The sequence below is a fragment of the Archocentrus centrarchus genome, chromosome 1, assembly GCF_007364275.1.
Source record: "Archocentrus centrarchus isolate MPI-CPG fArcCen1 chromosome 1, fArcCen1, whole genome shotgun sequence".
NCBI classification, from domain to species: domain Eukaryota; kingdom Metazoa; phylum Chordata; class Actinopteri; order Cichliformes; family Cichlidae; genus Archocentrus; species Archocentrus centrarchus.
In genome coordinates this window covers 25,255,775-25,272,325 of record NC_044346.1, presented here as the reverse complement: position 1 = coordinate 25,272,325, position 16,551 = coordinate 25,255,775, and the positions used below count along the sequence as shown (strand labels likewise).

The 16,551-nt window shown below is 44.0% G+C and overlaps 1 protein-coding gene across 1 annotated transcript in view; it reads left to right on the top strand.

Annotated features, from left to right (window-relative positions):
* usp43a (ubiquitin specific peptidase 43a) overlaps positions 1-16,551 on the top strand; it is a 137,328-nt gene that overhangs the window by 28,427 nt on the left and 92,350 nt on the right. Inside the window, exon 3 of the mRNA XM_030733230.1 lies at positions 15,523-15,626. Within this exon, the coding sequence (XP_030589090.1) occupies positions 15,523-15,626 (104 nt within the window). The remainder of the gene's footprint in view (positions 1-15,522; positions 15,627-16,551) is intronic.

Sequence of the window (16,551 nt, the reverse complement as noted above, 5' to 3'; positions counted from 1 at the left end):
CGAATTAGCAGTAGCTGAAAGAATAGAGGTGAGTCAGCTGGTTTAATGCATGGACAGCGTTTCTTTCATTCCTCCCCTGCTCTGGACCACATCCCTTCTGTCTCTCTGACTCAGTCTCTGTTTGCTCTGTCAGGGTCTCACACTCTCTACTGTTTCTTTAGCAATCTCTCTTCTCCCACTCTCTTTTTGTCCAACCAAGCTCCTGCCACACCTAAACTTAAAAATGATAATGTTGTTTGCTGTTCAGTTCCGTCAGCAGCGAAATCTGACAGTTTTCTCATGCAACAGACACAGTTGCTGGCCATTTTGGGACAAGCATTTCAGCTTGTCCTCAGTCTTATAGTGATCTAATTAGTTTCTGGTTTTGAGCTTGCAAAGTAAATTCTGTCAGTTTCCTCTATTTAAATATCCAGGCTTTTATTTGGAGTCTGACAAACTGCAGGGCCAAATGATGGTTTCTATATTTGTGTCCTGAGGATATAAGCCATAGTCAGCATAGTCTTAAATTTTGGGCTACAGATCTTCACAGGCTTCAGGTGATGAAGAATATTCCACTCCACTCCATATAGATGTAAATTCTTGAATTGGCTGTGAAATGGAAAGTGCAGCACGGCCTTGCATAGACGATGATTCTCAGTATTTGCTGAGCCTGAAAAAAGTCCAGAAGCAAAACATATTGGCTAATATTAGCTTATTGCACATATAGTTTGTGTGTGTATGTCAATTAATAAGTAGCACTTGCTGTATAAAGATGCCAGTGTGATTGTGATATAATTTACTTTGACAAGATATAGCCATAAAATAATTACAAGCTGATTTTAAAAATTTATAACTGTAGAGTGTGTGTCAGTATATATGTCTCAACAGTCTTTCAAAGACATGTAAGAGACAGCTTATAAATTCTTACTGGATTTTAGAGTTAAAGTTAGTTGTCATCATAAAGGTCTAGCAACCAGGCATCGTTAATGCACTCTGAAGCTGATGCTAACATCAGAGTCTATCAAGAAGAGCCATTCAACTTCCTATTAATCCTGTTGTATGGAAATGGTCTGCATATTAGACAGGGGCACATCATATGTCCAAAATGAAGTATTATGAGACTTAAGTCCTTTAGTTTTTCTTACAGGGAAGCCGATTATGCCCATAAATTACTAGCATTCTGCTAATGAATGATGATTGGTTCATCAATCAGCATGGACTTCCACAATCCCTGCACCCATTTACAAATAGTCACTAAATGTTAGAAGCCTAGTTAAACTATAATCAGCTGGTTGTGATAGTGCAAGGGGGGCTGCTTTCACAAGGCTGCTGCTGGTAATTTTCTTCTGTTCGTCGTTTCATGGCGTTTCATCCCAAATAGGTACAGAGACATATTTTACCACAGTTAAAACTTGTTTTAAAAAAATCTGAAAAAATTCATAAAAAATTGCCAGATGAAAAATGTGTATTCTGGGCTACAGCTTCATAGGACCCCATTAATTCTGAACTATAAGAATTGCTCTCTGTGAAGTCCAGGTAATAGGGGTTCTCTGCTGACATGCTGGGTCTGCAGTGTACTATGTATGTCCATTAGATTTGGGAGGGTTCTGTTTTTTTTTTTTTTTTTTTTTTTAATATATGCATGTATGGATTTTTTTTTTTTTTATTTCTAAGCTGTTTTTCAAATTAAAATTGTGTGATTGGAAACAATTACAAAATCATTTGTGGCTACATAATGCTGCCTTTAGATGACTATTGATTCTGGGCCTCACTCGCCCAGTCACTTAAGACACTTGGCTGCAGTGAGGTACTGGCAGACATGAACAAAACAGCCACACTGGTGGGCTGGTGGACCATCAGAAAATCGACTGTGCACTCCACACAGCATACCTCACTGCGCAGTGCACTGCGGCAGATCACCTCAATGTTGCATTTCTGTATGATGGTATTGAAATTCATATCACAACCAGCTGATTTCTAAATACACAGGGAGACTAAGATTCAGTGAAACATCTCAAACAATGGCAAAGTCTAAGGTAGCGTCATTAGGTTACTAGCATTGTTCTTATTCATTTAGCCTTGTTAATTATCCACCTCTTCTTGACCTTGTTCAGCCTTCGTTGTGCTAGCTTTACTTTCTGTTACTTTGAGAAAAGCTTGCAGACATTGCAAAGCTTGATTTTCTATTAGAATCTATTTCATTAGAAAGAGCAATTAACTCAACAAATCTCCAGTCCTCTCAAGGAAGACAAACATAGAAATATACTTCTGTTAAATCCTGGCCTGTACTGAAATGACTGCCATTCAACTGGCAGTCTTTCTCTAAAAGACAAGAGTGGATCTGACTGTATCCTGAAGCAACCAGCAGCTACAGTATGTCAACACAGGCTTCCCTAATTCACACGCTCAGTGGGAGACATCATCTCTTCCTGCTGGAGACCGAAATCATCAAGCTGAGACCAGAAGTTAAAGTGTGGCTACTTCAGCTCCTGTGAAATGTTCTCAAAGCACTGTAAAACTTGCTGAAGAGAAACTCACATGCACGACGCATGTACTAAAAACTTATTAAGAGAGTACCTCTGCAAAATTCAATAAACTATTACATTAAAGTGAGCAGAGTTTAGAAAAACAAACATTACAGTTGTTCAAATGTGACTTGCTTTAAAGGCTGTATATTTCATGATATGGACATCATATTGTGAGCTGTTCTCTGAAAAAATACTTTTTTTTTTTTTTGATTGAGTCAAAAGTGAATATTTTCTTTTGAAGGTTGTGTCCAAGGTGCATTTTTCTGTTCTATGGCATCTTTTATAACAAGAGGAATAATCACTTTTAGATACATGCTTCCATTTTATTTGCACCTGTGAATGCAATGCTCTTCCGATGCCACTTCTAATTTTCTAAGAAACTTTATGCCAGCATGTTATGCAATGTACTAAATTCAGAGTGGTACCACACACAGCAGGCAGCCCATTTCCTTGCACGGATAACTGATCAGAGATGGTTGGCAGTTTCTGAATTTTGGCCACGCTGGGCAAGTTGACTTATGCAGCAATAACATTCATTTGTCACTCATGAGTGGGCTAATGTGATCAGTTACTTCTTGCAGCAGAACACTTAAACATGAAATGAAAATCTACTCAAATGTTAAAACCGGGAAGAATTTTGTGGTTCATGGTTTTATTTTATGTATTTATAAATTTCATCTATAAATAAATCAACTGAAACTGTGTTGACTTGGAAAAGATACAGAAATGTGACAGTACGCTTTCCTGTGTGTGGTGTCACATTTCTCTGATACACTATAGTGCATCAGAGACACCACAGTCACAGCTGCCTCTGGATCACCTCAAGGCTTCGTTTGCCAGGTTTTATCATGAGAATTTCTTCAGGCCTTCATCGTTTGAGCCATGGGCATGGCTGCTAGAGATTTACACGTCTGGTCAGGCTTGCTGAATTTGGCAGGATCATGCTTTGCCTCTTTGAGGTGAAAACACATTTGGAAAAAGAATCATGGTAGCATCTCACATTCATTCGCACACCTATTCCAGTGGCCAGCTGTCAGAGTTGTCCTTTATCAGCTCAATGTTGCCCCTCTCTCTTTGTGGACACAAGCTTTAGACGCATTTAAGAGCTGAAGGCTATTATGACCCTGCCCGAACACACCTTATAAATGCTGCACGTCTGTGTGTGTGTGTGTGTGTGTGTGTGTGTGTGTGTGTGTGTGGGACAAAGTGAAAGACAGCAAGAGCGTGTTTGTAATTACAAACAGTTTAAATTCACGCAAAGAAAATGTGGAAAAATGATATTTACTGATTATTGTTAATATTTTGTTAATATTTTGTATTATCTGCATGTGCATGTTTTTGCATGTGAATTTTTTGTGTATGTGTGAGTAAGCAGGTATGTGGGAGATGAATCAGAGCTGTTACTGGAAGCCAAGGTGAATGTGTTAAGCCCCTTGAGCCAGCCAGTTGATTAGAAATGTGGTTTCAGATGATAACTGAATCAGCGTCTTTCTTTGGTTGGGTACTGTTTACCCCCCCCCCCAAAAAAAAAAAGAACAAAAAACAGACCCCCACCTCCCCACCGCCCTTTTTATAAAAGTGCTTTCAGGTAACTGTAGCTATTGCTTTCCAGATTCTAGCTGGCGCTGGAATTTGAAATGGTCAATGTTAACATTCATTTTGTCATGTATCGTCTGTGTGGCAGGCAGGAAGGAGGACCCCAATGCAGGACACGCCAGGCACAGGTAAAAGGTAATTCAACTTTATTATCAGGTGCACAACAAAAGGCCGGACTAGGCAGAGCTAGTGGCAAAACACCGAGCAAAATAAGAAGGCAGAACAGGACACACAGCAGGAGACATAGACGACGACGCGACAACAGGCACTGAAAACACTGGACTTAAATACACAAGAGGCCTGATGAGGGAAGAGGAAACAGGTGGGAACACAGGTGACACTGATAACACTGACGAGACCAGGGGAAGCAAAACTAAACACAAGAGACCAGAACTGGATGACTATCAAAATAAAACAGGAAGTAACACGATGGAACAGAAACGCAGACCTGACACAATAGAGAGAACACCAGGGACTAGAAATAATTAAACCTCACAACCAAAAGAAATCCCAAACAGAACAGACAAAACGAAGCAAAACAAAAACACACGGGGTCCACAGGACCCCGGACCATGACAGTACCCCCCCCTCAAGGGACGGCCCCAGACGTCCCCACCGAAACAAACAAAAAAAAGCAAAACAAACCAGACCAGGGCGGGAGGAGGGGGAACCGGACGGAGGGACCGAAACAAACCAAACCCGGGAGACAAAACAGAAGTCAAAAACAGTTCAGGGGGTCTGCCAGGGAAGTGACAAGGTCCAAAACAAAACAAAAACACAGGGCAAACCAAAAATCGGCGCCACCAAGCCAGAAAAAAACAGTCCAATAAACAGTTCAGGGTACGAGGACAAAGATGGCCGAAGCAGTCCAGGGAACCAAAACAACAAAACACAAAGAACCAGAAACAAAAAACACAGGGCCCAAACAAAAAAACAGCACAAGGCCAGAAACCAGTCCATAATGTTCAGGGGGCCGCCCGGGCCAAGGGGCAGAAATCACAGGCCAGGAAAAAGAAGGGTCCTCAGGAGGCCGACCACGCTCCCAGCGACGGCGACGATGGATGACCTCAGGTGGGCGGCGAAGAGACGAGACTGGAGGCCGGCCGCGCTCCCAGCGGCGACGAAGAGACAGGACTGGAGGCCGTCCGCGCTCCCTGCGGCGGCGGCGACGAAGAGACAGGACTGGAGGCCGACCGCGCTCCCAGCGGCGGCGGCGACGAAGAGACAGGACTGGAGGCCGACCGCGCTCCCAGCGGCGGCGGCGACGAAGAGACAGGACTGGAGGCCGGCCGCGCTCCCAGCGGCGGCGGCGACGAAGAGACAGGACTGGAGGCCGGCCGCGCTCCCAGCGGCGGCGGCGGCGAAGAGACAGGACTGGAGGCCGGCCGCGCTCCCAGCGGCGGCGGCGGCGAAGAGACAGGACTGGAGGCCGGCCGCGCTCCCAATGGCGGCGGCGGCGAAGAGACAGGACTGGAGGCCGGCCGCGGGACAGGACAGGAGGCCGGCTGTGCTTCCAATGGCGGCGGCGACAAACAGACGAGACAGGAGGCTCGGACTGAGCGGGACCCTCCAGCGTGGGCTCTGGATGTGCAGGCTGGGGCTGCTCTGCAGGGCGCGCAGTCGTCCCCTCCGACGGCTGGGTCTGCTTAGGGCATTGTTTGGGTGAGTCCGATGGTGAGGTTGATGGTGACAGGGGAGCTGACTGGGACTCTGACTGGGAGACTAGGGACTCTACAGCAGCTGACGGGAGAGACTGGGGCTGAGACAGGGAAGCTACTGAGGCTGACACCAGAGGTGCTGGCAGAAGCTGAGGGGTAGTTGCAGCTGACCAAGACTGAGGGGAGACTGCTACAGCTAACATTGACAACTGTGAGGTACCTGGTAGTGCTGACACTGGGGACTTTGACTGCGTGGAAGCTAACTGAGTGCGAGGCAGAGCGTCTGGAGCAGAAGCTGACTGAGTGCGAGGCAGAGCGTCTGGAGCAGAAGCTGACTGAGTGCGAGGCAGAGCGTCTGGAGCCGAAGCTGACTGAGTGCGAGGCAGAGCTACTGGAGCAGGAGCTGACTGAGTGCGAGGCAGAGCTACTGGAGCAGGAGCTGACTGAGTGCGAGGCAGAGCTACAGGAGCAGGAGCTGACTGAGTGCGAGGCAGAGCTACAGGAGCAGGAGCTGACTGAGTGCGAGGCAGAGCTACAGGAGCAGGAGCTGACTGAGTGCGAGGCAGAGCTACAGGAGCAGGAGCTGACTGAGTGCGAGGCAGAGCTACAGGAGCAGGAGCTGACTGAGTGCGAGGCAGAGCTACAGGAGCAGGAGCTGACTGAGTGCGAGGCAGAGCTACAGGAGCAGGAGCTGACTGAGTGCGAGGCAGAGCTACAGGAGCAGGAGCTGACTGAGTGCGAGGCAGAGCTACAGGAGCAGGAGCTGACTGAGTGCGAGGCAGAGCTACAGGAGCAGGAGCTGACTGAGTGCGAGGCAGAGCTACAGGAGCAGGAGCTGACTGAGTGCGAGGCAGAGCTACAGGAGCAGGAGCTGACTGAGTGCGAGGCAGAGCTACAGGAGCAGGAGCTGACTGAGTGCGAGGCAGAGCTACAGGTGACTGAGACTGGAGGGAGGCTGGAGCTACAGCTGACTGAGACTGGAGGGAGGCTGGAGCTACAGCTGACTGAGACTGGAGGGGAGCTGAAGCTACAGCTGACTGAGACTGGAGGGGAGCTGAAGCTACAGCTGACTGAGACAGAGGAAGAGCTGCAGCTGCTGCTGCAGGCGGCTTGGTGCGTGGCTGTGGCTTGGGGCCTGCTGCTGCAGGCGGCTTGGTGCGTGGCTGGGGCAGCGGGGGCTCTGCTGATGCAGGCTGTGGCAGCGGGGGCTCTGCTGATGCAGGCTGTGGCAGCGGGGGCTCTGCTGATGCAGGCGACGGAGACTGAAGCTGGGGCAGATGCTCTGCTGCTGCAGGTGTGGACGGCTGAAGGCGAAGGGTGGTGACCAGAAAGTCCTTTACTAACCCGTGTAAGGAATCCAGAAGCCAAGGAGAGTTATCAACCAGCCCTTGAAGCTTGGCTGCAATGGCTTTCTGTTCTTCCTCACACGGGTCAGACAACAGTTCAAAACACAGAGTGTCCACTCTCCGAATGATTATTGTTTTCTTTTCCTCAAATAGGGCAAGAGCCGCTGAGTCCATAGCTTCACGGTATGATATGGTTTCAGGTTTGTCCATGTGAGCCTTGCTAACAGTTTGTGGTTTAATAGTTCCTTTTGAACCCAAAACAGACTGACTCACTGTGTTGGTGGGCTGAGATACTGGTGGTGCAGACGGCGGGGAAACCTGCGGCAGCGATGGTGGCGATGAAATCCGCGGCTTTATACCGCAAGGCGCCGGAGGGGATCCTCTCCACCGCTGCTGGGAGTCTAGCTGCCTGCCCTCCGGAACAGGCTGAGGCGGCAGTGAAGAGAGTGAACTGGGTGGCCAGGGACCTTTATATCCCAGGTACCGGGAAAACGCTTCCTCTGGCGTCATCCCACTTGGCTCCGGAGAAAACTCCCTCCGCTGCCGCCGAGAATTCCTCTTCCTCCGTTGTTGCTCTGACTGCGAGAGGGAAGAGGGGCGAGTGAGCGGAGAGGCAGGTGCGGGAGCGGCTGGAGCCAAAAACAGTCCGTCCCCATGATAAACCTGCGGCTTAGGCTGTAGAGGTGAGCGGCGTTGTCGGGGACCCTTCCAATATTCGGGTCCCCCCAGAGCCAGGCGAGAGCCACTGTACACCTCCGTATCCGCGGGGTCCATTCTGGTCGCGTCGTTCTGTCATGTATCGTCTGTGTGGCAGGCAGGAAGGAGGACCCCAATGCAGGACACGCCAGGCACAGGTAAAAGGTAATTCAACTTTATTATCAGGTGCACAACAAAAGGCCGGACTAGGCAGAGCTAGTGGCAAAACACCGAGCAAAATAAGAAGGCAGAACAGGACACACAGCAGCATAGACGACGACGCGACAACAGGCACTGAAAACACTGGACTTAAATACACAAGAGGCCTGATGAGGGAAGAGGAAACAGGTGGGAACACAGGTGACACTGATAACACTGACGAGACCAGGGGAAGCAAAACTAAACACAAGAGACCAGAACTGGATGACTATCAAAATAAAACAGGAAGTAACACGATGGAACAGAAACGCAGACCTGACACAATAGAGAGAACACCAGGGACTAGAAATAATTAAACCTCACAACCAAAAGAAATCCCAAACAGAACAGACAAAACGAAGCAAAACAAAAACACACGGGGTCCTGAGGACCCCGGACCATGACACATTTACAGATGCTTAGAGTGACAGTAACAATCTGCAGCTGCTGCTGTTGAAATTGTCAAGCTTAGAGGATTGAGAAAGTAAAGAAGTGAAAAGGGTACAGTATTTTAAAGTTCCAAATTGACTGGCACATACAGTGTTATCAAATACTAACCTGCTGCTCACCAGCCACTTTATTGGGTACATGTTCCTAATACTGGGTTGGATCCCTTCTTTTCTTCAGAAGTGCCTTAATTCTTCATGATAAACAATCAGAGGTTTTTGCCCGTATTGTTAGGCTCATTTCCAAGCATTTATCTCGTAGCTCCTTGAAGATTTTGGCCAGTGGCTGGGTTAACTGTGCAGCCTGTTGAGCCATTTGGGTTATTGTTTAGTCTCTCAACCTCACAGCCAACCTATCTCTCCTGGTTTGTTCTTGTCTTGTTTTGTGGCTACACCAGCAGCCTAATCACACAATAAACACCCCCTTTTTCCCACTGTTAGAGTAATTTCAGATTTCTTTGCTTGCTTTGAAACCATAAGCCCGCACATACTGTACACAGACACACACACGCACACGCACACACACCTTGAAATATACAGCCACACACACATTAAGCCAAACTCCTACTCACTGCCCTCCTCTGCAGACTGCCTCAAAAACATCACACATGAATGCATGCCATGGGGAATCAGCAGGGCTTTGATAACAGCATATGTTTTCATGTAGGGATTGGAGTGTGAAGATCTCTGGAGGGAAGCTGTGCTTCTGCCAGCAGACAAAGGGGGCACAGGGCCAAAGAGATTAAGAGTGGCTACACTGTAGAAATGCTTCAGTGCTCATACAGAGCTGAGTGCCAAGCAGAGGTGAGATTCAAAGTAGCAAAGTTTGGGGAAGGACCAAAACATCTCGGGTCACAGGAAAGACAGAAACCAACTGTCCGTGTTGTTCTTTGCTGATGAGTGATTGTCATGGTTGTCATGATGTGTATATGCTGGATGGGAGTAAGTATGTGACTTGTTACCTTGTTAAGATTTGCCCACATCAGTGAGATCTTTTACTCCCAGGGAAGATTTCATACTCCAGTGCACACTGTCAGAAGAGGGTTATACTTCATTTCTCACTTTTCTTCATTCTTATTTTCATTCTGCATGGCCTCTGTTCTCTCACAGTTGAGAGCATGTCTTTGCAAAGGCATTTTAATCTTGTTTCAAACTATGCAATAGGGAGAGCCCTGATGGGATAAAGGTAGCACACTTGTGTATATACTACAGATTTTGTTACTTTACCTTTGAAAACCTTTTCCTTGCTTAAAACTTATAAAGAAATTCAGATTTTTTTTTTGACAGTTGATATAACACTGGAGTGGTTCAGTAGCTGTGCCAAACTGTACATGTTGTGATGCCCTGCAGTGATGCAGCAGGTAAAGGCAGGCGGGATGGGAAGACAGCAGCATATGAAAGTTGTAGGTGGGAATGTAGTTACGATCCAGAATCCAAAGACAATCAAAGCAACAGTCTGCGCTTGTTTTTACTTAGCCGTAAGTATGTCATGCTGGCTACACTCATAAGCACCCACTCACCACCAGGTGATTTCTCTAGGTGTGAATGAAGTTGAATGATTACCAATATCAAGCAGATAAAAAGTTTCCATACGAGGGTGCTCGGGTGGCTTAGTTGTGAAGCCGGCGACCACATACGTATGCCACGCGTTGCGGTGCAGGCGGCGCGGGTTCGAGTCTCGGCCTGTCGCCAATTTGCCCGCGTGTCTTCCCCTGTATCTTTTCCCCATTTCCTGTCTCTCTCCACTGCTAACAAAAGCCACTGTGGCCAAAAAATGCAAAAAAAAAGTTTCCATACGCTCATCGTGGGCATGAATGTCATGGTATGTTTGGACTTTTAATGATTTCTTTGAATTGTTCTTTTTTTCCAGGGTGGAATGATTGTGCTGCATATGTCTTTAAAGTCATGACATTCATGCCTGTGATGAGTGTATGTAAACTTTTGGCCACAACTGTAATGTAGGTGTGTCCGATGTTATCAGCAGTGTAGTCAGTAGAAAAGGTAACAAAGCTCAAGCATGACTCGTCTAATTAGACAATACAACAGTCGGGGTTGGTCTGAAGTTTATCTGTCTGCTCTTCTACCTTTGTATTTTTATGGGTGTGACTTTGTGTGCACAGCTCCTGGTGAGCCTTCATGTGAGATCACAATACCCACAGGTCCTGTTTGGGTTTGCTGCTCCTGTGATGTGATAGTGCCAAACTGCTGATGGTTGTGATGTGTACCACTTTGACCTCTCCTTGCTCAGAGCAGTAGTAAACAGAAAGGAAAAGGGAGAACAAAAGAGATGGAGGACACAGTGTTCTTTTCAAAGTGACCTTAGCTCTTTTTACACCCCAGAAACACTTGCTCAGTATTCTGGGAATGGCTTTTGCTGCCAAAGCTGAAAAGCTCTTCATTTTAGAGCACTGGTGTAATGGAAACACCAAACTCACTGTCAACCCTCATCGCAAATAACTAAAGTTTTTATTGACAAAGTTACGTGTGTCCTAATCTCTCAGCCCATTGCTACGCGTCCGCCGGGCTTTTGGCACATACATGCTATAATTGACTGACTATAACACCTGGCTGTTTCTGCACCAAGAAAATAAAAATTACACTCAAAAGCATGACCAAAATATGCCTATTCCTGACTGCAAGAGAAGCAGCAGAGCCCTTTAATGCCTCCTCCCAACTCTGCCTAAGTTGCTTGTTCTGGTTGCCATTTTTTATAACCTCTCTCCACCCCTTCATTGCTCTGCTAACTTTTTTTGAAAGCAGCTTGTGTACAGTTTGACACGACAGTCATTTAGAGAGCAAAGTAAATACAGTTATATAAGCCAGAACATGCTGAGTTCTGAAACCTGGCTGATATGTAAATCTTAGAAATCAATTACATTGCCAGGAGCATGTAGATGCCGCTGGTAATTTTGCCCTCAAGCAACAGGAGGCAGCTGAATGTGGCCTAGATCTGTTAGCATTAGGAGGGTTTTTTGGATTATACCCAGTGTGACAATTGAACAGCTTACTGCTTCTGAATATTAGTATTCACTTGTTATTGCTGCGACCGGCCCCCGCATCTATTTTTGGCAGACCATAGCAGAGCAGGAACAACATTGTGGTGGTATTCATTATTCCCTTGGTGCTAAATAAAGACACAATGTATTCTCAGTGTTGTTTCTCTTTGTCTATCCCATTGTTTGTGTCTGCGGTATATACTGTATGTATGTGCATATGTGTCTTAAAGGTGTTAGGGGTGAAAATATGCAGTTTTCCTCATTCTCTGCAGTGAAGTGGTATCTATTTACTGATCTTTGGTCTGGTTACCATGTTCTTGACCTGATTATGGTCAAATACGCCTTTTTAAATGTGGGTTTTGATTTATTAAGCATAAAGAATTATGTATCAAAGTTAATTTTGATCCTATTTTTCTTCCTGTTGTGTTGGTTTGACACATTTAAGTAAACATTAACTTTTTATCTTCTTGGTGTAATGTGGTTTTAGTTAAATGACAAAGAATCCAGAATGATTCCTGCACCATGGGTGAACTGCAAACTAAAGTTTTGAATTTGCCTCTCATTAAGTGATAGAAGAAGACCCTGTTTTATGTGTATTAACTGGTGATTCTAAATTGGTCGTAGCTGTGAATGTGAGTTTGAATGGTGGTCTGTCTGTATGTTAGTCCTGTGACAGACTGGTCCCTTGTCTGGGGTGTACCCTGCCTTTCAGCCTATGACAGCTGAAATAGTCTCCAGCCTGATCCTGAATTGGATATGAAGAAGAATTTGGATGAGTGACTGGATCCTAGATTGTGAATGAAATATTTTATCATTTTGGGAATCATCAATTCTCTGTGAAAAAGCCTGTGAAAAATTCAAGGTATGTCCAGTGTACAATACTGTGCAAAAGTCTTAAGCCACCCCCCATTTCTATATATTTTGCTTAGAAAATGGGAAATAGGTACAGAGAGTTACTGAAAGAGATTGTGCAAACATACATGGAAATACAGTATATAAGGCAAAAACAGAGTTTTTAGAATTATAACGTGCTTGGAAGACAATATTTGGTATGAAAACCTTTATTCTTCAACACAGTCTGAACTCTGGGTAATCCCAGCTGTCATAGGGCGAGAGGCAGGGTACACCCTGGACAGGTTGCCAGCCTGTCCAGGGCTACCACAGAGAGAAGGACAACCATTCACACTCACATTCACACCTATGGGCAATTTAGAATCATCAGTTAACCTAACCCCACTAACTGCATGTCTTTGGACTGTGGGAGGAAACTGGAGAACAGTGCTAACCACCATGCCACCGTGCTGCCCCTGTGATTATTTAAAGATATTTATTGATTCATAATGAAGATTTATTTATTTCCCTTGCAAAAAAGGTAGAATAACTACTGTAACAAAACAAAACAAACAAACAAAAAACAAAACATCGGTACTGACACTGACTATCAGCCAAATTGCTATTTTAACCATTGGTATCAGGCTGGAATTTTACCATTACTGCATTTTTTTCTCCATTTTTAGGACATGCTGTGGCTAATAAAAAAGTTTCCTGTTCCATCATGTTCATTGGGGGGAATGAGGCCACTGTTTCCATGGTGATATTTGTAATCTAGTCTGTCTCTAAGGGTCTGTGAATTGTTCTCCATTGTCCTCCAGAAAAGAGATGCAAGAAAAAAAAAGAGGACAAAACTGTGAAAAGGGAGTCAGTCACGGCTTAGCTTGGGATATGCAAAAGAGAGATGATACATACATATGAAGTACAGAGTATTTAGTTGGTGTTTTTTTTTTACACTATTCAAAAATACTGAGATATTGCTATAGCATATTGCAGTGACTCAAAGGATTAAGTTTTTATGCACTTAGTAGACAAACATGAAAGTAAAGACTAGGCCACGCCTAAAAACAGGGATGAGGTGGATTTTGGAATCAAACTGCCACACATGCTTACTGGGCTTTGTGCTTTTGCCTCATTAAATATTCAGGAAAAGAGCCATCCTTGAAAAAAGTTTTCAAAGATGCCAAAAGCGGCCCATTGTTCAGAGTGAATGCAGCAGTGATTGGATTTTGTTTGAACAAAAGAAAAGCTTCATCAAAGTTGGATTGTCATTATTTCACGTGGCACAAGACCGGTGCAGAAAGTCTCATTTCTCAGTGGACTATGACTTTGTTTGCTTAATGTCTGATTTGCACAAGGGTTTGAACTACAGTACTGTGTTGTCTAATTAGCATGTGTGTAGCACTTAATGATTTCTCAGAAGGGAAGATTTGAAAAATCATCCTGAATAAATAGAACAATTTCCATCACAAAGTGGTAAACAAACCAGATTAGACCTCTGTGAAGAATCAGTTTCAGACTATAATTTCTAACATCTCTAAATATTTTTGTTTTTTTGTTTTTGTTTTTGTTTGTGTGTGTGTGTGTGTGTGTGTGTGTGTGTTTGTGTGTGTGTGTGTGTATGTGTGTGTGTGTGTGTCTAGAGCGTATCCCAGCTGGCAAAAGGCAGCGTACACCTTAGACAGGTCACCAATCTGTTGCAGGACTAGCACATAGAAGCAGGCAACCATTATAGACACAAGCCAAGCCTCATAGAAGAGAGAGTAAAAAATAGTCTAATGGACAGGGAAAAGTGTGCACTTCACTAATAACACATAATGTGTTTCACCTGTACTTTTTGCATTAAAAAGGGCTACACCATTAGAGTTTATGTCTATATTAAAACCCTACATCCAAGTCCATTTGCATTGCTTGATCGGCATTCCCTCCACTTCTGTTTCTTGTGCTGCAACTGTAAAGGTCAACTTCAAACTGACAAGGAGTCTAGTGAGTAAGAGTATTTTAAATTACCTATGTAAACAATCCTAGAATAAAATATAGTGTAAAGAAAGGAGTCCAACCTCTCATAGGATTGAAGGTAAATGTATAGAAAATGTAACACATATCATCATGTAAAGTTTTTTCTGAAAATTAATCTTGTCATGCAAACTTTTTTGGATTGCTATTGGTGCATTGTCAGGGGGATGTGTAGGCCAGCAGTTCTCTCCCCACCCATTAAGCAAACTGACACTAGTATGCATAATTCTAGAGAAGAACTAAATGCAGTAGCTCACACTTTGGTTTGTGTGTTGAATCAGTCATTACCACCTACTGTAGTGTTAGCTCAAATTTTTAATAACAGTTAAACACGATGGAAACACAGCAATCTGTTGCTGTGTTTCCCTGAATCACTCGTGTCCATCTTCCATTCATTGCCATCATTCTTTTGTACTTCTATTTATAAGTCTGCCTTCCTGCTGTTTATGACACAGCATGCGGGTGTATCACTGCTGTTCAGTTTATTCAGCAGGCATCAGCGTGACACTGAGGATGTTTGACATCTCAAATATTTCTGTGACTGCAGTCTGTGCCGACTGTTTCATGGTTAGCCAGTTAAACTTTCTGTCTCTCCTCAATAGACACAGAAGAAGAAAAAAAAATCTTTTCATGCTCAAATATTTTATGATTGTGCCCTTTATGGGGTCTTCAATGAACTCTTTCCACCTCTTTCTCATTTTTTTGTGTCACTCTTTCTTCATTTCGCTACATCTGATCATTTTGTAGTTTAATGCAGTCAGTTTTAATGAGTGTGACTTCACTCATTTTACTCCTTCCTGGAGATATATAACCATTTATAAGGCAGGGAAAGTGCATTTTCTGTGTTACCCAAAGCTACCATTGATTTTGGTTACTTTTCTCCTCTGCTTTGCATCAGAGAAGTTACATTGCAGACGCTCTGTTTGTTGACACCTTTGTTATTCCCTTTGTATGAACCCTCATTTATGTCTTCCTATGCTAGTGATATCTACTATCAGTTCTGACAGAGTAAATGCAATAGTAGACAGGATGCTTCTTAAAATTAAAGAGAAACTGGTGTTCAGTGTCTTTTGTAATAATCATTTTGAAAAAGAAAATTACGATGCTTGTATTTGTGCATCTATCAGAAAAAAATATATATTCTTAACATCTAAAACACTGTAAACATGTTCAAATATCACTAAAGTGATGGTCTGATTTCAGTTCTTCTTTGTCTTCCTCTCTGTTTACAGGGAACCAGTTCATTGGATAATGCTTCCAGTCCTAGCGTAGCCGGTACACACCAACCTCGAGGTCGACACAGTTTTGTCCAGGAACACTTCCAGGCTCAGTACAGGTGAGAAGCACAGATGTAAACAGCATGTTCAAAACCTTTGTATTACATGTAGCATAGCTGAATGTTCCTTTGTTGTTAGCCTATGTTTTGGATGGCGTCTCCGCTGCAGTTTTAGCCATTTATGAGCTCTTAGACTGGGATGGACAACAATTTTTGGAAACTCTTCCATGTATCTTATCAATTATGGAACATTTGGGTACTACAGTATATATAATATGCTGGGGTTGTGGTTGAATAAGCAGAATGAAATGCTTACTGTTAAAGATAATATCACTTTGGCTAAGGTGACAATGTGTTTTCTCTCCTGTGGATAAGAATCATTAACTTTGGAAAAAGTAGGTCAGACAGACCTATGCAGGATTAAGAGATTCTTCTTTCGTAGTGGCCTCTGGTCTTCTTGCTTCATTCACAGTGGACCGTCAGTGGCTGAGGTTTTCTAGTTTAATAGCTCCTCTAATGGAACTGCCTCTGGACCTTTGAGAAACCTTGTCAGCACACATGGCTGCTTACAATTGCATCACTTTGTACCTTCATTTTTCACTTGATTCTTGAACAATGTAAACTTGCTGCAAGAGTTTAAATATGGAGATGTACAAAATTAAATACCAGGACTTTTTCACTTTCAGTTAATGTTTGATTAGGTAGATGATCTAAAGAAATAACAGTGCTTGGAAGGGAGAAACAAATCAACACAAAAAAAAAATTATTAGTCAGAGGCAGTCTTAGGCCACAATTGTAGGAATAATTTCATGTACTTGTTACTAAGTCTGATGGAAGCTTGTGTGTGTATTTTATGTATGAGTGTGGGGTATGCTGTGTTCAGCAGTTAGGACAGAACAGTTTGTTTCTGTATGTAGCAAAATAACTGAATGCCGACAGTACAGACATGTTTTTTGAAATCTTGTAACATTTCACTTTTTTGGTA